Source organism: Pseudorca crassidens, chromosome 10 (assembly GCF_039906515.1).
Source record: "Pseudorca crassidens isolate mPseCra1 chromosome 10, mPseCra1.hap1, whole genome shotgun sequence".
Taxonomy (NCBI): domain Eukaryota; kingdom Metazoa; phylum Chordata; class Mammalia; order Artiodactyla; family Delphinidae; genus Pseudorca; species Pseudorca crassidens.
In genome coordinates, this window is record NC_090305.1 from 20,499,261 (window position 1) to 20,525,064 (window position 25,804).

Sequence of the window (25,804 nt, forward strand, 5' to 3'; positions counted from 1 at the left end):
TACCCAGAAGTGAAATTGCTGGGTCATATGGTAACTCTATTCTTAATTTTTTGAGTAATCTTCATATTGGTTTCCATAGTGGCTGCATCAATTTTAAATCCTACCAAAAGTTTCCCTTTTTTCCACATCCTCTCCAATATTTATTATTTCTTGTTTTTTTGATAGTAGCCATTCTAACAGGTGTGAGGTGATATCTTATTGTGGTTTTGATTTGTATTTCCCTAATAATTAGTGGTGCTGAACGTCTTTTCATGTTCTTTCCAGAAAAAGTTTGCTGATTGCTTGTCTAGGTCCAGCTGCCTCTGATGCAGAGTTTGACCTTCCTAAAAGACCCTGAATGTTTCACAACAGAGCATTTAATTATCAGAAAAAGGAAGGGGTATGTCTGGCAGTAAAACACAGCATATGACTTCTGTGATGAGTAAAGACACATTGTTTAAAGATCTAAAACATAACAGACACTTGATTTAGGTAATTTTTTCCACACTTCCCTACTCCCACACATATGCTTAGTCCTTTTTTTTTTTTTCCCTACTACTATTCAGGCAGCTCTCTGCTTTAACTGGGATGGAGGGGGAGTGCGGGATGGGGTCTGATTTCTGGTTCCCCATGTAAGGAGCTTGGAAGCCGCAACCCCATTTAAACAAGTAAAAAGCTGAACAGACAAAAAGCAACTCATATCCACAACAGAGGAGAGAACGCAGAGCAAACCACTGCCCCCAAGATTAGAGAGACAGGCAAATATAAGGGATTACCTTTGGGAACCGACATGCAGGGCTGGTAACCAGGAACTGTAATTGACGAATTGCTGGAGGCTCAGCAGGAACAAGTCTGAGAGTTAAAACTCCACAGGGACCCAGTAATACTGTGAGCTCTACTTCCGAAACCCGACCAGATTCCCTCAGGAAACATCGGAGAAAAATCCACTCCTGCTTCTAGCAGAGGGAAGGAGAAAAGGCGCCATCTTGAAATATCCCAGAGTACTCTGCTCTGCTTAAGAAGCCTGCCCGCAGGGGAAACTAGTTAACCAGAGCCTCACCTGCTGGGTTATTATCAGAGCCTGATTGACTTGGGGGAAGGGAAATACCCAACTCCAGCCCACTCTAGCCACCCTGTTCCACCTAAGGGGGGAAGAAAAAACCGAGAAACTCTTGCGAAATTCACAGTCCAGAGGCCTAAGCTCACCAAAAGACTGAGACCTGACCACTGGACTACAGAATGCTTCCCCTGCCCCACACCGCACCACCACATGACTATAGGCTTATTTATAGCAGTTCTTTTTACCTGGTACATCATGTTAAGCTACCAAGAAAAAAATGGCAAAGCATACCAAACATCACAAAAGACAATTTGAAGAGACAGAGCAATCATCAGAAACAGACATGGCAAGGATGTTGGAATTATCAGACCCGTAATTTAAAACTATGATTTATATGGTAGGGGCTCTAATGGATAAAGTAGACAGGATGCAAGAACAAATGGAAAATGTAAGCAGGGAAATGGAAATCCTAAGAAAGAACCAAAAAGAAATGCTAGAGATCAAAAACACTGTACCAGAAATAAAGAATGCCATGCCTTTGATGGGTTTATTAGCAGACTAGACATGGCTGAGGAAAGAAGAAATCTCTGAGCTTGAGGATATCCAAAAAAAACTTTAAAAGATGAAAGCAAAGAGAACAAAGACTTAAAAAGACAGAACAGACTCTCCAGGTACTGTGGACAATTACAAAAGGTGTAACATACGTGTAAGGGAAATAGGAGAAGAAAGAGATAAAAGGAACAGAAGAAATGTTTGAAACAATAATGACTGAGAATTTCCCGCAGTTACTTTCAGATACCAAACCACAGACCCAGTAAGCACAGAGAACACCATACAGGGTAAATACCAAAGAAAAGAGATTGAAATCACCTGAGTCCTCCTCCCTTTCATCTGAGGGTTATTAACCAGCATAGATTATTACAGGAAGCCTTGACAAACACAAGTTTGTGCGCCTGACACACAGTGAGGCCCCAAACCCCAAAATACTGGAGTCTGGAGCAGAGAAAGTTTTATTGCAGGGCTCAGCAGGAGAATGGGCATCTCATGCTCGAAAGACCTGAACTCCCATAGTCTTTTTTTTTTTGGTACGTGGGCCTCTCACTGTTGTGGCCTCTCCCGTTGCAGAGCACGGGCTCCGGACGCGCAGGCTCAGCGGCCATGGCTCACGGGCCCAGCCACTCCGCGGCATGTGGGAGCTTCCCGGACCGGGGCACGAACCCGCGTCCCCTGCATTGGCAGGCGGACTCCCAACCACTGCGCCACCAGGGAAGCCCTCCCAGAGTCTTTTATACCATGAATTTTTTTTCAACTTCTTTATTGGAGTATAATTGCTCTATAATGGTGCGTTAGCTTCTTTCGTGTAACAAAGTGAATCAGCCATACATATCCCCATATCCCCTCCCTCTTGCGTCTCCCTCCCACCCTCCCTATCCCACCCCTCTAGGTGGTCACAAAGCACCGAGCTGATCTCCCTGTGCTATGCGGCTGCTCCCCACCAGCCATCCGTTCTACATTTGGTAGTGTATACCTGTCCATGCCACTTTCTCACCGTGTCCCAGCCCACCACTCCGCCCCCCACCCCATGTCCTCAAGTCCACCCTCCACGTCTGCATCTTTATTCCTGTCCTGCCCCTCGGTTCTTCAGAACCATTCTTTTTTTACATTCCATATATATGTGTTACCTTAAGGTATTTGTTTTTCTCTTTCTGACTTACTTCACTCTGTATGACAGACTCTAGGTCCATCCACCTCACTACAAATAACTCAATTTCATTTCTTTTTATGGCTGAGTGACAGATGAATGGATAAAGAAGATGTGGCGCATATATACAATGGAATATTATACCATGAATTTTGCTGGGGAGGACCAAGCAGCCATTGTAAATGGGGGCCAAAAATTATCTGCAAGAAATGAAGCAAGAGAGCAATTTTTGGACAAATATGGAATCCCTACAAATAGTTTACAATATACTTCTCTTCCTTACTGGCAACTGGTTCCAGTCAATTAAAGACTAAAGAAAGGTATTTGAGGACAAATGGAAAGGGAAAAATGTAAAGAAAATAACCACAATAAAAGAAATCACCAAGACTTCCTTTTTCCCCAGGCTGGGGCCTCTGAGGTCTGGTGGGGTCTGTTTAGTCCCAGCAGTGCTGGTCTCCAAAAGAATGTGCCCAGGCAAAGCAGGCCTCCCGTGGCTTTTGTTACAGGACTATAGTGCTTCATGATGCCTGCCAAAGTCAAGGAGGGAAACACTGCCCAGGGTCAGTCCTCAGCACAGGTGGGAAGTGACAGAACTTGTCCTCATGGTCCCCAGGGGCACCTACTCTTTCCGACTCTACTTTATTGTTCCTTTGAGGGGACTTTTGCTTCAGAAACCCATTCTTCTCTCACGTTTTCTCCTTGTTGCCAGGTTTCAGGGAAAAATCTGGTACCACTAGTGTAAAATAGGGGTGCAGAACAGCCAGATGGGGTCAGGAACCAGCACGTAATAGGTTTATCCTGGCTACTGTCATATAATTAGCTGTGTGGGATTCTACTTCTCTAAACTTCTTGCAAAGTGGGGGATAAAGAAAGAACAAGAGCATAGATTGTTAGGACGTTTTAGTGAAATAATGTATTTAGAAAACAACCTCATTTCTTATTGCTAGTATGAGACGTTTTGTCCCTGGTTAAAGGCATTTCAGACTTCAATAATCAGTTGCAAGAACAATTTTGGAGAATTCTGGCCTTCCCAGACCTTCCAAAGTGGGCAGTAGTCTTCTCCGCCTCATGGCATGGCCAGCCTTGACTGTGAGACTTGAGACCCTCAAATCCTTCCATTGTCCTGCTCTGTTGCACTGTCTTGAGATCAACATTTTCCACTTAATGAGGCAGCCCAATTTCGTCTATCAAAATATAATGATCATTTTCTCCTAGACAGTAAAAATTTTACTTCCATAGTTATCTGAGTGCAGATGGTAGAAGAACTGAGAATGTTGTTGAACATATGATGGGGGAGGGAGAGGCTGTCTGGCATGGAAATCCTTGCTTGGCACGCACTTTTTTATCTTATTTATGAATCTGTGTCATTCTGAGTCAGCACTGATTACCACGGGCACAATTATAGTAATCTGCCAACAAGCGCTAATATTGCTAATAATTTCGCTTTGCGCAGTGATTATCTGAGAACCACTCTCAGCTGTTGCATCAGTATTACAGCATTTGTTTAACTCCAACTTAAGCCAGTGCTGGGAAAGGCAGCACTTGTTCAGTCAAAAGGAGCTGTCGAAGAGGACAGCCTGCAATTATCTCAAACATGCTGCCATCAGGGGGCTGGCAGGCCTGGCTCACATGCCCTAGGATCGATGATGACCTTTAACAGATGTAGATTCTCAATATAAAAACCCTTCAGTCCAGACCAGATAAATGAGTGAGGCGTTGTAGCTGGCTGCCTCATCTTTCCACCTCTGCTTGGATAAGCATATTTGGTTGAAAACTTTTAAGGAGCCAGACCAGCAGCCCCACCAGCAGATCTTCTGCTTGGGTATCCCCGAGCTCAGATCAACCAAAACCACTCCCATATTTGCCAGTCCCTTAAACCATTTTTTGATATTTCATTTTCACTTTTCTTTGGAGAGAAACATCCCCCTCTCCCTCCAACAAGATTAAATCCATTAACTGTGAGAATGTAAAGCTAAACTCCCTGCCCCAAGCCTTCTTTTGAAAATAGGCTGCCCATGTGTTTCGTACTCATTCTTTCTGTCAGCATTCACCACAACACGCTACTCTTTTTTTTTTTTCTTTGTGGTACGCGGGCCTCTCACTGCTGTGGCCTCTCCCGTTGCGGAGCACAGGCTCCGGACGCGCAGGCTCAGCGGCCATGGCTCACGGGCCCAGCTGCTCCGCGGCATGTGGGATCTTCCCGGACCGGGGCACGAACCTGCGTCCCCTGCATCGGCAGGCAGACTCTCAACCACTGCACCACCAGGGAAGCCCACAACCCACTACTCTTGATAAGCTTGAGCCTGGGAGAGGTAGATCTGTAGGTAGAGACATACGTAGACAAGGGAGGTAGATGGGCAGAGAGGGTCCACTCAGGAGAAGAGAGAATCCAAGATGAGGAGGGAGTAGAATGGCTGTGTACTTACAGCTCTGTCCCCAGCCCTGGAATCCCCGCTGCTGGAGGAAAGGGCCCTCTACTAAGATCTCCTTTCTTCAGCCTATCTCCTACTTCGCAGGCATCTAGTTGATTAATTTGTGGCCTCCTCCTTTAAGCAAGTTTTGAGGTGAGTAGGGCAGGCGAACCAAAGAAAACAAAGGGAACTAAATTAACGTTCCCATTCTAGGGCCTAGGAAGCCATCAATTACATTTTAGTCACTTACCCTTCGTCCATTGAAAAAGTAGATCGCTCCTTGGATCAGCCCCTTGGCTGCCTTTGAATGCTTTGCCACGTTTTACATCTTAAACAATGGGCTTGAAGTGTTGAACACGGAATCCTCACATAGCAGATGCTCAGTAAGTGTGAATCCACCTGCCTCTCGCTGGCAACTTAAGGCCATACAATAGTAGTTCTGTGGTAAATTCTGAGCTTGGCCACAAGACTCCTTTGTGAGGCAGAACCTGACAAGCAAAGGAGAGGATTATAGGTGATGCTTGTGAAGCGCTGAATGTTTAAAGTCCACATAAACCTCATGAGGGATTCTTCCTTCCATGCCACAGATGGGGAAAGAGGCTTGAGATATCAGGAGAGGTCACCCAGGTAGAAAGGGGCAGGGCCAGGACTCAAACTCAGGACTTCTGACTCAAAGGCTTCTTCTCCCAGGCTCCATCAGCCAAACATGTCTCCAGATATTGCCAAATGTTCTTTGGGTGGCAAAGTCACCCCCGGTTGAGAACCACTGCACTAGATGAAGAGCTAACATATCTGAAGCATGTGCTATGCGCAAGATGCTTCATTGATGTGATCTACAATTTGACCTTCACAATAACCCTGTGAGGTGCTTTACAATGTGCAAGTGAAGAGACAGAGGCAGAGAGGTTAAGAACACTCAACTCAGAAGCAGCAGAGCTGGGCTGTGAAGCAGGTCTGACTGATTCCCATGCTCACAGGAGCCAGAAATAACAATTAAAACAAGATCAATAAAGGCATTTGTGGGTGTTCTACAATTGTTCATTTAATCACCATTCTTATTTTATATCTTTCCTAGTTCAAGAAAGGTTGAAGTCTGAAAATATATTTTAAGAACTGATTTCTGTTTTTCTCTCTAGGACTGTTAAGTGCAATATTCATAATTTCACTGTATATTTTCTCCAGTGTCATTTCAGAAATGCACTAAAAATTGGACACACTTTCACGTGGAATGCCTACCGGGCTCCCTCTGGTGTCAGCTAAGATATTTGCCTTTAAAGGAGCACATGTGTGACCACATTTCAAGTTAATGAGGAATATGTTCTTCGTCAAGCGGCAATTTAGAAATTTCAACTGGCTCTTACTGACTACATTGTAAATTGTTTTATTCAGATTTCACAAACATTCTATTAAGGGTCCAACATAACTTAGGTTTTATAATGTTAGAGAACAACAAATATGAATTATTTAAATTATTTAAACAATTGTTTGAATTGTTTAAATTATTTAATGGCTCAAAAGAGACATTTCACAAGATGGAACTAACTAGAAAAAACAAACATATATATATGAATGAAAACGTGCAGTCTCACAATGATAAAAAGAAATGCAAATTAAAACAATAATGTGGTAGCACTTTACCCTAAAACTTAGGCAAATCTTTATTTAAACAACACCAACTTCTCTGAGAGTGAAATAAAACATATACTTTCATGCTTGGCTGTGGCATTTTTATGCAACCGTTTGGAAGAATCATTTAACAACTGCAGACAAAGCCCTAAAATCATGTATACTCTTTGATCCAATCATCCTATATCTAGTAATGGTTTAAGGCAACTACTTCAGAAGGAGGCAAAGCTATTTGCATGTACATGTTCATTACAGCATTGATTGAAATAATGAAATATTATTACAAGACCATAATCTTGAATGATTTACAGAAACTAAATAAAGAAGGGCAGGAAGAACATTCCGGGGGGAAATACAACTAAGAAAGACAAAAGTGAATTAAATTCACGGAACTGCAAGTATATTGATATAACCACAAATGGGAGACTGTGATAAGAAAAAAGCCCAGTGAAGTAGTCAGGGGCTAGATTCCACAGCTTAGCTTGGAATCTGAATTTTGTCCTGAAAGCTAGGGGGGAGCAGTTGAGAGATGTTGAAGGAGGTCATCAAGAGGATGTGACCACTAGTTGACCCTTGAACTGGAGACTCCTCACCCCTCCCCTGTCCTTGGAATGAACTTTCCACCCACTGTCCCTGTACTAGGAGCCACTTCAAAGATGCAGCCTTGAGAGAGTAATGTGTTACTGAGGCCACCTGGACTGTATTCGTGGCTGAACCCCCTTAAGGCCGCTATATAAACTCTTTAAGATTCTGGTGGGCAGATGCAGGGATCTGCTCGTCTTGCAGCTGCACAAGACAAGCCTCATATGTAAGTTCCCTTGCTTATTAAAACTGCCACCCGCCAATCTGGAGTTGTCTGCTTCTTTTTTCTGTCTCCCCTTGCCCTCTGTAACGATGGCCAGTTTTGAATTTCACCCGGGGAACTACCAAGGTTGCGAACCAATAATTGGTGAGCCAACCAGGAGACTAAAGAAATGGGTCTTGGGAAAGGGGCACCTGGGGGGAATCCCAGGTTGGTCATCAACCTCTGTGTGGGGAGGGTGGCCTGTATGTTAGATGCTTGTGGACTGTTGCATGAGTACTGGGAGGCCCTAAAAACTCAGTCTGATCGAATTTGCTTGACTGAGGTACTGCACAGAGTGCACCGTTAGAAAGTTGGAAGAAGAGCTGAGATTTAGGAAGGACATGTGGGTGTCCACTACTCTGCTGGCTTCAGAGCTGGCAGTCAAGGTAGGAGAGCAGGATAAGGTGTAGACTTTAGGGTGCCATTCTGCAAAGCTAGGAGGGCACAAGCTACTACAGGTTAAGGTCTGAGAACTGACAAAGCCAGATTGGGACACTAAGAGGTGGAATGCCTAGGAAAGTGAGGAGAACGAAGAGGATGTTCATGAAGAGGATGAAGAGGTGAGTGACAGTGAAATGGACAGAATGTCCCATGCTGTCCAACCCCTAATTCAAAAACAGCAAAAGCATAGCAACAACAATGTCAGCCAGCGGGGCAGCCCCCTGTTCAGGAAATGTTCATGATGAGAGACTATATACCTGCTGAGCTTATTAATATAGCTGCAATGTTCCAGCCAAAGGCCAAGGAAAGTATCCAGGCATTATTAATGAGCACAGCTATGGGGTACAGGGGGCAATGGTGTTTCTCTGATTGGGCAGGAGGCAGAGAAAATGAGCAACATCCCCACACACCCTGCCCTCTGACAGCACCTGCATCGTGTGGGGGTTCAAGGTACTCGCTCCTTCATAGATTGAGTCATTCTATCCTACAGAGAGGCTTGGCCCAGTTGGGGGGAGGGGGGAGATAGCCCCAGGTATGCGGGATTCTAGAAATCTATAGAGAAGGTACAACAAATTCTTAAGGAGTTACGAATGAGTCAGGTCATCTATGCCCCTGATCTCTGAAGGCCCTGACTGGGCTACATTCACTGCAGGAGTGAAAACCATGATACTCCAGTCTCCCCCCAGCACCTGGTATGTACACCAATGTCCATGTTGGGTCCAGTCGTGGGACAAGATATTTATATTGGGCGATCCATTGCTAATCTTAGGGGAAACTGACAAACCCTGGGAGCGGGTACAGGCTGTGGGAAAGCCCTGAGACAGAGAGGGAGCTGGAGAAGCCAGTAGGTTATCCCAATCAGCTGTAAAGCTTCTGGTAAAAGTAACCTGGAAGCAAGTGGGGTTTGACCTCATTGCTGCAGGGACTCCACCTGAAAAGATAGACCAACAACCCAATGCTGTGTTGGTCAGCCTGTAAAAAGCCTTAAAACCTGAACCACATTTCAGACCTGCCCCACCTCCTGCCCTTACCTTTCCTGATGTCCCACCTGCTCCAGTGGAGACCTCAGAGACACGGTCTTATTCGTGGTGGGTGCCCCCACATACTGGGCTTAGGATGTGGCCAAGACTGTCTCCAGGAGAGGGCCGTTGCAGGTGAATGGAGGCCCCATGTTGTGCTCACTATTCATTGTCCCCCAGAAGTAAACAAAAGGTGATGGCTCTGGTTGACACTGGAACCGAACGTACTCTAATACACTGTCACCCTCAGGAGTTTCTGGCCCCTCAGTGCCATCGATAGTTACAGATGGCAAACAATTATGGCCAGGAAGGTCCTTTTGACACTGACATTGAGCAATCTCCCCCATGAGAATATGAGGATTTTATCTCTCCAATTTCAGAGCACATACTGGGCACTGATATTCTACAAGGTCAAAATCTGCAAACCTCTATCTGTGACTCCCACTTCCGGTTAATCAAACCAGTACTGAGGGGAAATGCCAACTGGGAACCAGTAAGTCTACCACCCCCAAGTAGAGTGGTAACTGTGAAGCAATATAAATTGCGTGGGGGGGGGGTGGTGGTGGTGGTAAGGAAATAGGAGAAACAATCCAAGAACTGCACCAATGTCATATTATTCTGATTATAATCAGCAGTAAGATGAGAAAGACCCCAATCACCACTTTTATTTATCATCATTCCTGACTATTAGACAATTCATTTAGACAAGAAAGTTAACTATTGAAAATGACAGGAGCAACATTATATGATTTTCTTGCCTACTTGAAAACCCTAGGGGAAAAAAAGCTAGAAAATGGAAATGACAGAATTCAATAAGGAAGCTGAATACGAAATTACAATACAAAACTCGATAAGTTTCTACCTATAAAAAACAGTCAGAAAACATAATAAAAAGTCCCTTTTAATATGTCCCTAAAATGTGAGAGACCTTCAAGATGGCGAAAGAGTAAGATGTGGAGATCACCTTCCTCCCCACAAATACATCAGAAATACATCTACATGTGGAACAACTCCTACAGAACACGTACTGAACGCTGGCAGAAAATCCTCAAACTTCCCAAAAGGCAAGAAACTGCCCACGTACCTGGGTAGGGTAAAAGAAAAAAGAATAAACAGAGACAAAAGGATAGGGACGGGACCTGCACCAGTGGGAGTGAGCTGTGAAGGAGGAAAAGTTTCCACACACTAGGAAGCCCCTTCGCGGGCGGAGACTGCGGGTGGCGGAGGGGGGAGCTTCGGAGCCGCGGAGGAGAGCACAGCAACAGGGGTGCGGAGGGCAAAGCGGGGAGATTCCCGCACAGAAGATCAGGGCCGACCGGCACTCACCGGCCCGAGAGGCTTGTCTGCTCACCCGCTGGGGCGGGCGGGGGCTGGGAGCTGAGGCTCGGGCTTCGGTCGGAGCGCAGGGAGAGGACTGGGGTTGGCGGCGTGAACACAGCCTGCAGGGGGTTAGTGCGCCACGGTTGGCCGGGAGGGAGTCCGGGGAAATGTCTGGACCTGCCGAAGAGGCAAGAGACTTTTTCTTACCTCTTTGTTTCCTGGTGCGCGAGGAGAGGGGATTCAGAGCGCTGCTTAAAGGAGCTCCAGAGACGGGCGCGAGCCACGGCTATCAGCACGGACCCGAGAGACGGGCATGAGACGCTAAGGCTGCTGCTGCCGCCACCAAGGGGCCTGTGTGCGAGCACAGGTCACTATCCACACCCCCCTTCCGGGAGCCTGTGCAGCCCGCCACAGGGACAACTTCCCTGGGAGAACACACGGCGCCTCAGGCTGGTGCAACGTCCCGCTGGCCTCTGCCGCCGCAGGCTCGCCCCGCATCCGAACCCCTCCCTCCCCCGCGGCCTGAGCCCCCGAATCAGCTGCTGCTTTAACCGCTTCCTGTCTGAGTGAAGAACAGACGCCCTCAGGCGACCTACACACACAGGCGGGGCCAAATCCAAACCTGAACCCAGGGAGCTGTGGGAACACAGAAGAAAAAGGGAAATTTTTTTCTTTTGTGGAGATTTAATCCGCCTCAGGAGCAGCGGATTAAATCTCCACAATCAACCTGATGTACCCTGCATCTGTGGAATACCTGAATAGACAACGAATCATCCCCAAATTGAGGCGGACTTTGGGAGCAATGATATATATATATTTTTTCTTTTTTCCCTTTTTGTGAGTGTGTATCTGTATGCTACTGTGTGTGAATTTGTCTGTATAGCTTTGCTTTTACCATTTGTCCTAGGGTTCTGTCAGTCCGTGTATTTTTTTTTTTGGTTATTATTATTTTTTTGTATAGTTTTTAGCACTTGTTATCATAGGTGGATTTGTTTTTTGATTTGGTTGCTCTCTTCTTTCTTTTTTTATTTAAAAATTTTATTTTTAATAATTCTTTTTTATTTTAATAACTTGATTTTCTTTCTTTCTTTTTTTCTTTCCTTCTTTCTTTCTTGTTTTCTCCCTTTTCTTCTGAGCCGTGTGGCTGACAGAGTCTTGGTGCTCCAGCTGGGTGTCAGGCCTGTGCCTCTGAGGTGAGACAGCCGAGTTCAGGATACTGGTCCACCAGAGACCTCCCGGCCCCATGTAATATCAAACAGTGAAAGCTCTCCCAGAGATCTCCATCTCAACGATAAGACCCAGGTCCACTCAACGACCAGCAAGCTACAGTGCTGGATACCCTATGCCAAACAACTAGCAAGAAAGGAACACAACCCCATCCATTAGTAGAGAGGCTGCTTAAAATTATAATAAGTTCACAGACACCCCAAAACACACAACCAGACGTGGTCCTGCCCACCAGAAATACAAGATCCAGCCTCATCCACCAGAACACAGGCACCAGTCCGCTCCATCAGGAAACCTACACAACCCACTGAACCAACCTCACCCACTGGGGGCAGACACCAAAAACAACGGAAAGTACGAACCTGCAGCCTGTGTAAAGGAGACCCCAAAGACAATAAGTTAAACAAAATGAGAAGACAGAGGAATGCACAGCAGATGAAGGAGCAAAGTAAAAACCCACCTGATCAAACAAATGAAGAGGAAATAGGCAGTCTACCTAAAAAAGAATTCAGAGTAATGATGCTAAAGATGACCCAAAATCTTGGAAATAGAACGAAGAAAATACAAGAAACTTTTAACAAGGACCTAGAAGAACTAAAAAGCAAACAATGGTGAACAACACAATAAATGAAATTAAAAATTCTCTAGAAGGAATCAATAGTAGAATAACTGAGGCAGAATAACTGAGGATAAGATACCTGGAAGATAAAATAGTGAAAATAACTCCCACAGAGCAGAATAAAGAAAAAAGATAGAAAAGAATTGAGGACAGTCTCAGAGACCTCTGGGACAACATTAAATGCACCAACATTCGAATTATAGGGATCCCAGAGGAAGAGAAAAAGAAAGGGACTGAGAAAATATTTGAAGAGATTATAGTTGAAAACGTCCCTAATATGGGAAAGGAAATAGTTAATCAAGTCCAGGAAGCGCAGTGTGTCCCATACACGATAGATCCAAGGAGAAACATGCCAAGACACATATTAATCCAATTATCAAAAATTAAACACAAAGAAAAAATATTAAAAGCAGCAAGGGAAAAACAACAAATAACATACGAGGGAATCCCCATAAGATTAACAGCTGATCTTTCAGCAGAAACTGAAAGCCAGAAGGGAGTGGCAGGACATATTTAAAGTGATGAAAGGGAAAAACCTACAAGAAAGACTACTCTACCCAGCAAGGATCTCATTCAGATTTGATGGAGAAATTCAAACCTTAACAGACAAGCAAAAGCTAAGACAATTCAGCACCACCAAACCAGCTTTACAGCATTTGCTAAAGGAACTTCTCTAGGCAGGAAACAAAAAGGAAGGAAAAGACCTACAATAACAAACCCAACACAATTAAGAAAATGGTAATAGGAACACACATATCAATAATTACCTTAAATGTAAATGGATTAAATACTCCAACCAAAAGATATAGACTGGCTGAATGGATACAAAAACAAGACCTGTATAAATGCTGTCTACAAGAGAACCAGTTCAGACCTAGGGACACATATAGACTGAAAGTGAGGGGATGGAAAAAGACATTCCATGCAAATGAAAATCATGAGAAACATGGAGTAGCAATTCTCGTATCAGACAAAATAGACTTTAAAATAAAGAGACAAAGAAAGACACTACATAGTGATCAAAAGATCAATCCATGAAGAAGATATAACAATTATAAATATTTATGCACCCAACATAGGAGCACCTCAATACATAAGGCAAATGCTAACACCATAAAAGGAGAAACCAACAGTAACACAATCATAGTAGGGGACTCTAACACCCCACTTTCACCAATGGACAGATCATCCAAAATGAAAATAAATAAGGAAATACAAGCTTTAAATGATACATTAAACAAGATGGACTTAATTGATATTTATAGGACATTCCAACCAAAACACCAGAATACACTTTCTTTTCAAGTGCTCATGGAACATTCTCCAGGATAGACCATATCTTGGGTCACAAATCAAGCCTTGGTAAATTTAAGGAAATTGAAATTGTATCAAGTATCTTTTCCAACCACAACACTATGAGACTAGATATCAATTACAGTAAAAAATCTGTAAAAAGTACAAGCACATGGAGGCTAAACAATACTTAATAACCAAGAGATCACTAAAGAAATCAAAGAGGAAATCAAAAAATACTTAGAAACAAATAACAAGGAAAACACAATGACCCAAAATGTATGAGATGCAGCAGACACAGTTTTAAGAGGGAAATTTATAGCAATACAATCCTACCTCAAGAAACAAGAAACATCTCAAATAAACAACCTAACATTACACCTAAAACAATTAGAGAAAGAAGAACCAAAAAACTCCAAAGTTAGCAGAAGGAAAGAAATCATAAAGATCAGATCAGAAATAAATGAAAAAGACATGAAGGAAACAACAGCAAAGATCAATAAAACTAAAAGCTGGTTCTTTGAGAAGATAAAAAACGTTGATAAACCATTAGCCAGACTAATCAAGAAAAAAGGGAGAAGACTCAAATCAATAGAATTAGAAGTGAAGACGGAGAAGTGACAACTGAGACTGCAGAAATACAAAGGATCATGAGAGATTACTACAAGCAACCATATGCCAGTAAAATGGACAACCTGGAAGAAATGGACAAATTCTTAGAAAAGCACAAACTTCTGAGACTAAACCAAGAAGAAACAGAAAATATAAACAGACCTATCGCAAGCACTGAAATTGAGACTGTGATTAAAAATCTTCCAACAAACAAAAGCCCAGGACCAGATGGCTTCACAGGCGAATTCTATCAAACATTTAGAGAAGAGCTGACACCTATCCTTCTCAAACTCTTCAAAATATAGCAGAGGGAGGAACACCCCCAAACTCATTCTGCAAGACCACATCACCCTGATACCAAAACCAGACAGAGATGTCACAAAGAAAGAAAACTACAGGCCAATATCACTGATAAACATAGATGCAAAAATCCTCAACAAAAGACTAGCAAACAGAATCCAGCAGCACATTAAAAGGATCATACCCCATGATCAAATGGGGTTTATCCCAGGAATGCAAGGATTCTTCAATATATGCAAATCAATCAAAGTGATAAACCAAATTAACAAATTGAAGGAGAAAAACCATGTGATCATCTCAGTAGTTGCAGAAAAAAGATTTCGACAAAATCAACACCCATTTATGATAAAGTCTCCAGAAAACAGGCATAGAGGGAACTTAACCTCAACATAATAAAGGCCATATATGACAAACCCACAGCCAACATCGTTCTCAATGGTGAAAAACTGAAACCATTTCCTCTAAGATCAGGAACAAGACGAGGTTGCCCACTCTCACCAATATTATTGAACATAGTTCTGGAAGTTTTAGCAACAGCAATCAGAGAAGAAAAAGAAATAAAAGGAATTCAAATTGGAAAAGAAGTAAAGCTATCACTGTTTGCAGATGACATGATAATATACATAGAGAATCCTAAGGACTCTACCAGAAAACTACTAGAGCTAATCAACAAATTTGGTAAAGCTGCAGGATCCAAAATTAATGCACAGAAATCTCTTGCATTCCTATACATTAATGATGAAAAATCTGAAAGAGAAATTAAGGAAACATTCCCATTTACCACTGCAACAAAAAGAATAAAATACCTAGGAATGAACCTACCAAAGGAGACAAAAGACCTGTATGCAGAAAACTATAAGACACAGATGAAAGAAATTAAAGATGATACAAACAGATGGAGAGATATACCATGTTCTTGGATTGGAAGACTCAACACTGTGAAAATGACTATACTACCCAAAGCAATCTACAGATTCAATGCAATCCCTATCAAACTACCAATGGCATTTTTCACAGAACTAGAACAAAAAATTTCACAATTTGTATGGAAACACAAAAGGCCCTGAATAGCCAAACAATCTTGAGAAAGAAAAACGGAGCTGGAGGAAGCAGACTCCCTGACTTCAGACTATATTACAAAGCTACAGTAATCAAGACAGTATGGTACTGGCACAAGAACAGAAATACAGATTAATGGAACAGGATAGAAAGCCCAGAGATAAACCCATGCACATATGGTCACCTTATCTTTGATAAAGGAGGCAAGAATATACAATGGAGAAAAGACAGCCTCTTCAATAAGTGGTGCTGGGCGAACTGGACAGCCACATGTAAAAGAATGAAATTAGAACACTCCCTAACACCATACACAAAAATAAACTCAAAGTGAATTAAAGACCTAAGTGTAAGGCCAGACACTATCAAACTCTTAGAAGAAAACATAGGCAGAACACTCTATGACATAAATCATAGCAAGATCCTTTTTGATCCACCTCCTAGAGAAATGGAAATAAAAACAAAAACAAATGGAACCTAATGAAACTTAAAAGCTTTTGCACAGCAAAGGAAATCATAAACAAGATGAAAAGACAACCCTCAGAATGGGAGAAAATATGTGCAAATGAAGCAACTGACAAAGGATTCATCTCCAAAATTTACAAGCGGCTCATGCAGCTCAATACCAAAAAAACCCCAACCCAATCCAAAAATGGGCAGAAGGCCTAAATAGACATTTATCCAAAGAAGATATACAGATTGCCAGCAAACACATGAAAGAATGTTCAATATCACTAATCATTAGAGAAATGCAAATCTAAACTACAGTGAGGTATCACCTCACACCAGTCAGGATGGCCATCATCAAAAAATCTACAAACAATAAATGCTGGAGAGGCTGTGGAGAAAAGGGAACCCTCTTGCACTGTTGATGGGAATGTAAATTGATACAGCCACTATGGAGAACAGTATGGAGGTTCCTTAAGAAAGTAAAAATAGAACTACCATATGACCCAGCAATCCCACTACTGGGTATATACCCTGAGAAAACCATAATTCAAAAAGAGTCATGTACCAGAGTGTTCATTGCAGCTCTGTTTACAATAGCGAGGACATGGACGCAACCTAAGTATCCATCAACAGATGAATGGATAAAGGTGATGTGGAACATATATAAAATAGAATATTACTCAGCCATAAAAAGAAATGAAATTGAGTTATTTGTAGTGAGGTGGATGGACCTAGAGTCTTGTCATACAGAGTGAAGTAAGTCAGAAAGAGAAAAACAAATACCGTATGCTAACACATATATATGGAATCTAAAAAAAAAAAAAAAAGGTTCTGAAGTACCTAGGGACAAGACAGGAATAAAGACACAGACATAGAGAATGGACTTGAGGACACGGTGAGGGGCAACGGTAAGCTGGGACGAAGTGAGAGAGTGGCATGGACTTATCTACACTACCAAATGTGAAACAGATAGCTAGTGGGAAGAATCCGCATAGCACAGGGAGATCAGCTCGGTGCTTTGTGACCACCTAGAGGGGTGGGATAGGGAGGGTTGGAGGGAGATGCAAAAGGGAGGAGATATGGGGATATATGTATACGTATAGCTGATTCACTTTGTTTTAAAGCAGAAACTAACACACCATTGTAAAGCAATTATACTCCAATACAGATATTTTTTAAAAAATTGACATACAAGACTGTTTAAGTTTAGAAACAACATTGGAATTACATTTTTTCGGACCAAAACTATAACCTCTCAAAGTTGCAGAAGTGCAGTGAATGCAGCATAGCTGAACAAGGGACAAGCTTATTCCTGGAACCAAAATTCCCAATTCTGAAAGAGTGTGATGCCTAGGACCTTTGGGGGACCTCACACTCCCTGTATTCAGCAAAACAGGCATGTTATTTCTTCTTCTAACACCACCAGCAGAAACAAATATTGCAGAAGCACTGTGACTTGTGGAGACAGATTCTCACTTTCTTTTTAGTTTTCAAGCCATCCCTTACAGGCTGAGATGCAGTCTCTTAATTTCTTTTCATGGATCTCGGCTCAATGCTTATGTAACAGCTTGGCCTTTTGACAGAAATTAGGCTCTGTGCTGGGACAAGTTGCTAGTTGTATCAGGAGTCTTAAACTTTGAAATCCCCAAATATATTATTTTAAAGGTCTTGAGTGCTCGTTCAGATGATAAATTATGACATTTATACAGAAACCAATACGAATTCAAATGTAAGAGATCCAGAGTGGCTAGAGCCTAGGGGGGTTTATGGAGACAAGGTAGTAGAAAGAATTCTGGAAAGAACGTTGGAAGACCTTTAATGTCAAGGAGCCCAGACTGTACTTGGTAATTGTAGAAAGTCCTAATGGATTAGAAAGCAGGGCAATAGTATAATCAAAGTGGTTCTTCTAGGCCATAGATGATATGAGAAATTGAAGACGAAATTAGTTTTTAAAAATTTGCATATGTAGTGAAGAATATTGAGAAAGCATCACAACAAATTAGTAGTACAGTTATTATCTGAGTGATAGAATTATCAATGCTTTTTATTTTACCCATCTGTGTTACTTAATTTTATTGATAACACATGTGTTGCTTTGCATTAAAGAAGGCCTAAATATTTAGGCCTTCTTTAATGCAAATAATGTAAATGTTTATTTTATAATGAAAAATTCAAATACAAGAAAGAATATTAAAATGAATCCCACATACACGTCACCCAGATTAAACAATGATCAAGATTTTGCCATATTTGCCCCCTCTCTCCCTTTTTCCTTTCTTTCCTTTCATTCCTTTACCAGTATCTTACCCCTGCTGGTTCTTGTGTCTTCCTGACCTGACCCATTAGTTCTTGACAGCTTCCTTGCTTTCCAGTACAGCAAGACGTCCCAGACTCCTCTTAATTTCCTGCCACAGGCCTGAATTCAGCCTGTCTTTCAAGGTGCTCTGTTTCCTTTCAGCGGGTGAAAAATTATTTTAAGAAATAAAGGTATAAGCTAACAACAACAACAAGATGCCCCTAAAATAAAAAGAAGGGCACCTGGATATAAACTCCATGAAATATGTGTAAAAGCTCTAAGGAAAATTATAAAGTTTTATAAGACATACACAAAAGGTTTGAAAAAGTCAAGGCACATGTCACCCTAAACACGTATTCACGTTGTTTACAAATATTTTATTCTATATAAGCTTTTAGTTTAACTCAAATAGGATTTCATTACAATGGGAAAAGGATTAAGAAATGCATATGAAGAAAGAGAACGCATAGGTTGATTCTGAAAAGTACAAAAGGCAACTTACACCATTTGACAAAAAGTACTCACATTATGGTAGTCTTTAAAACCAGGAGGAAGAAAAACGTCAAAAAGATACCACCAAACATGAAATGATGCCTCACCTCACTATTAAAAACATGGAAATTCGATCAGGCTAATAACTTGAATAGCAGTGAGTCACCTTCACTTGCTCAGGTAGTAGATAAGAACCATGTTTGACCACAGGACAGGGTTTTTAAAACAGGCAAGTATAAGCAAATACTATTCAGCATCAGGGAAACTGAGAACAAATAATCCTAACAATGTGTCAATTCTGATGCATTGTTTTCAGGATCATTCTCTTCTGACTACTGTTGATGGACAGTGAGTGGACATGCGATTCACACTGGGCCAGATCCATTTCTTTGGAAATTTAAACTTGGGTTAAGGAAGGTGGTCTCTCTCAAAACAAGCTGAGGCTGAAATCTACAAAACTGAGCAGCTGTAGGGGCCCCTGGGTTCAAATGCCCTTGAGCAAGACCCCACATGATAGCCTTCTGCTTTCTGAGTGGTTGATGCCAGTAGGAGTACTATGCAATCAGAGTTGACCTGAGATATCTTATTTGCATTCATTTGCCTCTTGCTTTTATTCCAATCAGAAATGGTTTATTCAATACCTCATTTGAATACACAGCCTGCCATCCTTCTTTTCTCAAGGTAGATAATGGCTGTGTCTCCTATCTCCCAGTCTTTCTCTAAGTTTACTGTCATGTCCAAGAAAGGCTCCAAGAAGCTATCCTCAAGATGAAAAGAAAGGCAAGAAGCACCAGAGATGTCACAGACAGTGCTGCGGTTTGCCCCAACCCTGGCATCTCTATGGAAGCCATGTGAATACTGAACTCGTTTGTGACCTTTGAGTACATCACTGGTGAGTCAACCTACTTGGCTCATTACAACAGACTCTTTACTATCCTCTACAGCAGCGGTCCCCAACCTTTTTGGCACCAGGGACCGGTTTCAAGGAAGACAATTTTTCCATGGACGGTGGGGGGGGGAGGGGTGGTTTCAGGATGATTCAAGTGCGTTACCTTTATTGTGCACTTTATTTCTATTATTACATTGAAATATATAATGAAATAATTATACAACCCACCATAATGCAGAATCAGTGGGAGCCCTGAGCTTGTTTTCACTTGTCACTCACTGATAGGGTTTTGATATGAGTCTGCAAGCAATTGACTTATTATGGTCTCTGTGCAGTGAAACCTCTCTGCTAATGATGATCTGTATTTGCAGCCGTTCCCCAGCGCTGGCCTCACCGCCTCAGCTCCTCCTCAGATCATCAGGCATTAGATTCCCATAAGGAGTGCGCAATCTAGATCTCTCGAATGCGTAGTTCAGAGTACGGTGCATGCTCCTATGAGAATCTAACTACGCTGCTGATCTGACAGGAGGCGGAGCTCAGGCGGTAATGCGAGTGATGGGGAGCAGCTGTAAATACAGATGAAGCTTCGCTTGCTTGCCCGCCACTCGCCTCCTGCTGTGTGGCCCGGTTCCTAACAGGCCATGACCCGTACCGGTCCACGGTCCAGGGCTTGGGGACCCCTGCTCTACAGGGAATTCCAGAGAACTAATGCCTTTTGATGACTGGGGAACCAGCCAAGCACGCTGTGTGCAAGGCACTATGCCTCGTCACCAAGTACAACAGCTACAAGAGAGCATTTTTTAGGACACCAACATCTGAAACCAGAGGCTCTTTTCAGAGCCACTCACACTTTCAGCTTATGAGCGATAGTCTATTGAGATTTCATTTGTTATGGATTTGGGACTCTTTGATTTTAAAAAAATGTGTTTTTTTTTTTTCAATAAGCTTTCTAACTTGGAACAATTTTAGATTTACATAAAAGTTGTAAAGGTAGTTCCCATATACCTCACCATTTCCTCTGTTGTCAACATTTATGCATTTGTCACAACCTAGGAAATAACACTGGTACTTTACTGTGAATTAAACTCTAAACTTTGGGTTTCATTAGATTTTCCCTAATGCTCTTTGTCTGTTCCAGGATCCAATCCAAAATACAGTTGACTCTTGAACAACTCGGGGTTTGAATTGTGCGCGTATACTTATACGCAGATACTTTTCAATAGTAAATACTACAGTGCTATACAGTCTGTGGTTGAATATGTGGATGTGGAAGAACCTTGAATATGGAATCCGACTATAAGGAATATGCTGATTAAACCCGTGTCATGTTGTACTTGACATTTTCTTGTAATGTCTCCTTAACTGCTCTGGACTGACAGTTTCTCAGAATTTCCTTGTTTTCGATGAACTTGATAATTTTGAGGACTCATATTCTTTAGAATGTTCCTAACTTGTATTTGTCTGACGTTTTTCTCATGTTTAGACTGAGATTATGTGTTGCTGGGAGGAAGACCAGAGAAGTGAATTGCCCCTCTCAACACATCATATTAATGGCACATGCAAACCACGTGGTTTATCACTGATGATCTTAACACTGATCATTTGCGGTAGTGTTTGCCCGTTTTCTCTACTGTAAAGTCACTCCTGTTTTCCCCTGCCTTTCCATACTCCACTTTGGTAAGTCTGGGGAGTTAAGTTCCAGCTGCTTGATGGGGGAACATCTATATAAATGATTTGAAATTCTTCTGTTTAGAAGATTTTTCACATATCCCTCATTTAGTCAATCACTTACATCAGCATTCTCAGATTTTAAATTTTCACATTTTAGTTTTTAATGCCATGTTCTAAACATAATCTAATTTTGTTCAATATATCTGTACAATTTCCTTTCAGTTTTCGAAATTTTCCCGTCCTTCTGTGCCCTTCTTAATCACATGCCTTATCTATGTACATTAATTCAAAACATGGTTGGCTTTTTCGTAACTCGATTGCTCAACATATTACGTAGTTTACTTTCATCTTTTAATTTCTTACAGAACTCTATACTTCGTGCCTGCTTCTGTATGTCTTATGTGTTTAGCTCTCACGTGTCTAACAATGACTTTAAAAGAATAACCAGCGACACTTTCTCCTTGAGATAAGGCAAACTGCTGAATTTTCTGTAACTTTATGACAGCCTACCTGTTCATTTGCTTTCCAATTTTTCTTGGTGTTTATAATACAGATCAAATGAAACCATTTGAAAGATCTGACAAAAACTCCCTAATAATTCCAATTATGGTATACCATGTCACATTCCTACCTCTAGTGAGACACTAGTGTCCCTCCCCTACATGTGCCACTTAGGTTTTTCATGGACATTACATTTAAGAAACATTTTCTAAGCACGTGTTAAACCACAGGCATCGCGAATACTTATCAAAATGAGCCTTAAAAAGGGTATTAGAATGCTGAAGCTTTGCTCTTTTTCTCTCACCCGATAGGCATCTTGAAGGCCCATGAACTTGCCCTTCAGTAATAAAAAAAGCTGCAAAGAACCTCACGTGCTAGAATCAACATGATAAAGTTACGGTTAACGGATGTTTTCGGCGGCCTACTTTTGGAATACGTCACAATCACAGACCCAGACAGCCCAGGCACAGCCCTCAATGATAATTTAAGTGGCTCTGAAAAGAGCCTTTGGTATCTTCCTTCACCAGACGTTTAGATTGCTCAACGGTAACCTCCACTTGGATTACTTGCCCTACACTTTGTGATGGTGGCTCTCGGTCTTCCTGGGCAGCAGCACAGCGTGGATGTTCGTCAAGACACCACCCTGAGTGATAATCACACCACCCAGCAAATTGTTGGGCTCCTCATCATTACGGACTGCTAGCTGCAACTGGCACGGGATAATGCGCGTCTTCTTGTCACGGCACACATTACCCGCCAACTCCAAGATCTGAGCCGTTATGGACTCCAACACCGCTGCCAAATACACAGGCAAACCAGCCGCAAGGCGCTCGGCATAGTTACCCTTGCAGAGCAGACGATAGATCCGACCAACCGGAAACTGCAAGCCTGCTCTGAATGAGCGAGATTTACCTTCACCGTGGGCTTTACCACCTTGTTTACCACGCCCACACATATCTTTAACGAGAAACCGCGACGCCAATATGGTGATCTGTAACACCTACGACTGGGCATATTTATAGTCTGACGGTAGGGTGTGCTTTGCTTTCTGATTGGCTGATGGCCATCTATCCAATCAGAAATGCTCACAGGAATCACCTCATTTACATACACGAGAGTCCCAGATATCCAATCAGATACTGGCCTCTCCACACGTCACTTGAGTGCTGCCCCTATAAATACCACCCTTTCCAGCTAGGGTCTGTCTTCGTTTTCTTGGCGTTGGTGGGAGCTTTTAGAACTGTTAACGGCATAGAGCTTAACACTAGGTATGCCAGATCAGGCTTCAAGAAGTATTGCTGTTTCTAAGAAAGGATTTAAGAAAGCCATAACAAAGACTCAAAGGAAAGAAGAAAGAAAGCACAAGAGATGCAGGAAAGAAAGTTATTCGATTTATATCTACAAAGTGTTGAAGCAAGTACACCCGGACACCGGTATCTCATCGAAAGCCATGAGTATTATGAATTCCTTCGTTGCTGATGTTTTCGAGCGTATTGCAAACGAGGCCTCCCGCTTGGCTCACTACAATAAGCGATCGACTATTACGTCCAGGGAGATTCAAACGGCCGTTCGCCTGTTGCTGCCAGGAGAGCTGGCTAAGCACGCTGTGTCCGAGGGCACGAAGGCTGTAGCGAAGTACACTACCTCCCTGTAAACTTGCAAAGTGTAAGCAGGCTCCAGTTACAACCCAAAGGCTCTTTTCAGAGCCAGTCATGTTTCTGAAAGAGCTGTGGACTCAACGTAAGTAGGATACTTACGTTATAAACTTTACTACTTAGCTGCCGTTTGTAATTTAGTGACTGACTTTCTACTGTATAGAAGCCCCCATGAGGCTCCAACGGTCTTCAGAAATCAACTGCAGCAAAAGAAATTCTTCAGAATGCTTTTTACAGGAAAGTTTATGGTTAATACATATAGAAAGTGTTCTTAGAGTGAAGGAGCTGTAAAGTATAAAAGACGCATTTGTCTCTATAAATGACTGAAAATTCTATAAAGGGCCTGAAGGTGTGGAGAGATCTTGTAAAGTACATTATCCTGGTTTTTTTCTACTTCTGTATCTGAAAAGTTTGGATTCTGTAGGCCAGCGAAGTTGTTTCAAAGCTCGAGTGGTTTGAGGTCCTCAACTTGGGGTCCTTTTGCCCTGGTGACCTACGTTGTCCAGGGCACGTTGATCTGGGATGGGGGAATATTGCTCTCTGTCTCACCAGAAGCCAGCAATCTGGCTAACCACAATTGACTAGAAAACAGTAACTCAAACTCCTTTTTTGGTTTTTTCTATAAATAACGGTGTGATCATTTGTGGGTGTTTTGTATGATGGATCATTTAAATAGGTGTTGGTGTCCTGTATTACTGAACTACCTGGACTCCACTCAGCAGATAAGCATTAAACATCAGTGGTAACAATCATGTATCAGAGCCCAGGCTCCAAGGCCCTGCAGTCTCACTGCTCTTCTCCCGACCCTGGCATTACACCCTCATGCTGGTCACAGTTCCAAGTGTTCACTCAGGTCAAAGTAGTGGTAGGAAGACAGTCTATCTCCCTGGGTTTCCAATTGAGAGCAAATGAGGAGGACTTCCTCTCAAGTCCCTTCTCTAGAATTGAGCTTAGTCCCACATGCTGCTTGAGTCATTCATCTGCAGGGAAATTGGGACAATGTGATTGATGTGGACCAGTTTACTTAATATGTGTGGCACATTTATTACATTTAGCTCTAGGTATTTTGTTTTCATTTCCATAAATAGTGTATTTCCCAATTCATATCTTCCAGCATCTTGTTTTATATGAAAGTACTGATTTTTGTACATTTTTATATATTATTATATCTTACTGAATTGACTAATTTTTGCATTGGCTTTCTGATATAATTCTGTTGGGTTTTACATGTTTGCAATGATGTCTGAAAATAGTAAACATTTCACTGCTTCCTTTCAATTTAGTTCACTTCTAATTCCTTTCACCTGATTTCAGTGCCGCATACCTTCATATCAATGTTAAATAGGGTGGCTATTCTTGTTTTATCCTTCACTTTGCTGAAGATCTACACTATTCCTCATTAGCTATATCATACAATGACGAAGAATTCTATGTCTGCTTTATTGAGAATTGTTAAGAATGCATGTTGAAATTTATAAAATGCCTTTTGAGCATCTCTGAAGAATGAGCATAGGCCTTCCCTCTTTATGTATATTATGATGAGTTATTTAAATAAACTTCTTAATAGTCACCTTTGCATTTTTTTATATAACCCCCTGCTTGGGCATCGTATGTTACTCATTTAATGTTCTGTTGAACTCTGGTTGCCAATGGATCATTTACAATTTATACTTCAATATTATAAATTAAATTGATCTCTTTTCCCTTTTTTGTGTGTGCACTGATGTTCAGGTTCTGGTACAAATTTTTATTCAATTCATAAAAATAATATGGAGGATAGATGTCCTTTTAATACTCTGGAAGTGTTTGAACAGCATTGGAATTCCCTTTTCTTTAAAACTTTGGTAAACTTCCTTTTTAAAACAATTTGTACTTGGTGCCCTTTTTCAGATGACAGTTCTTTGACAATTATCTTTATTTTTCTTTAATGAATTTTTTCTATTTAGAGTTGCTAATAATTTGTAATAAGTTTTGGTAAATTATATTTTTCAAGACAATTTTTTAAAGATATTCTCTTAGAGATCAGCAAATTGGTCTCTAATGATTTTAACCTCCGCTGTCTTTGTAACTACAGCTCCTTTATTATTCTAAATTTTGTACTTGTGTCTTCTGATTTTTCACAAACCACAATGGTTATTGGTTAATCTTTTATTTTTTAAGTGTGTTTATTTATTTGCTATTTCTTTACTCTTGCATTTAGTTTTACTGTTTTCTTTTTCCTAATTATTTTTTTCCATTTTCCATTATTTAGCCTTTCTGCTTCCACTAGTTCACTTTATTTTTGTTTTTCCTAGCTTCTTTAGTGGGATGCTAACTTTATAGCGACAGTCTTTACATTGCA

General features: G+C 41.7%; 2 protein-coding genes across 2 annotated transcripts; one reads left to right on the plus strand and one right to left on the minus strand.

Annotated features, from left to right (window-relative positions):
• Nucleotides 1-22,379: 22,379 nt before the first annotated feature.
• On the minus strand, nucleotides 22,380-22,763 carry LOC137232690 (histone H2A type 1-A-like). The gene has a single exon (XM_067755281.1). The coding sequence runs from the start codon at nucleotides 22,761-22,763 to the stop codon at nucleotides 22,380-22,382; it is 384 nt and encodes a 127-aa protein (XP_067611382.1).
• A 315-nt stretch (nucleotides 22,764-23,078) lies between these two features.
• LOC137232982 (histone H2B type 1-A) lies at nucleotides 23,079-23,462 on the plus strand. Its single transcript, XM_067755789.1, has one exon. The coding sequence runs from the start codon at nucleotides 23,079-23,081 to the stop codon at nucleotides 23,460-23,462; it is 384 nt and encodes a 127-aa protein (XP_067611890.1).
• The last annotated feature ends 2,342 nt before the right edge of the window (nucleotides 23,463-25,804 follow it).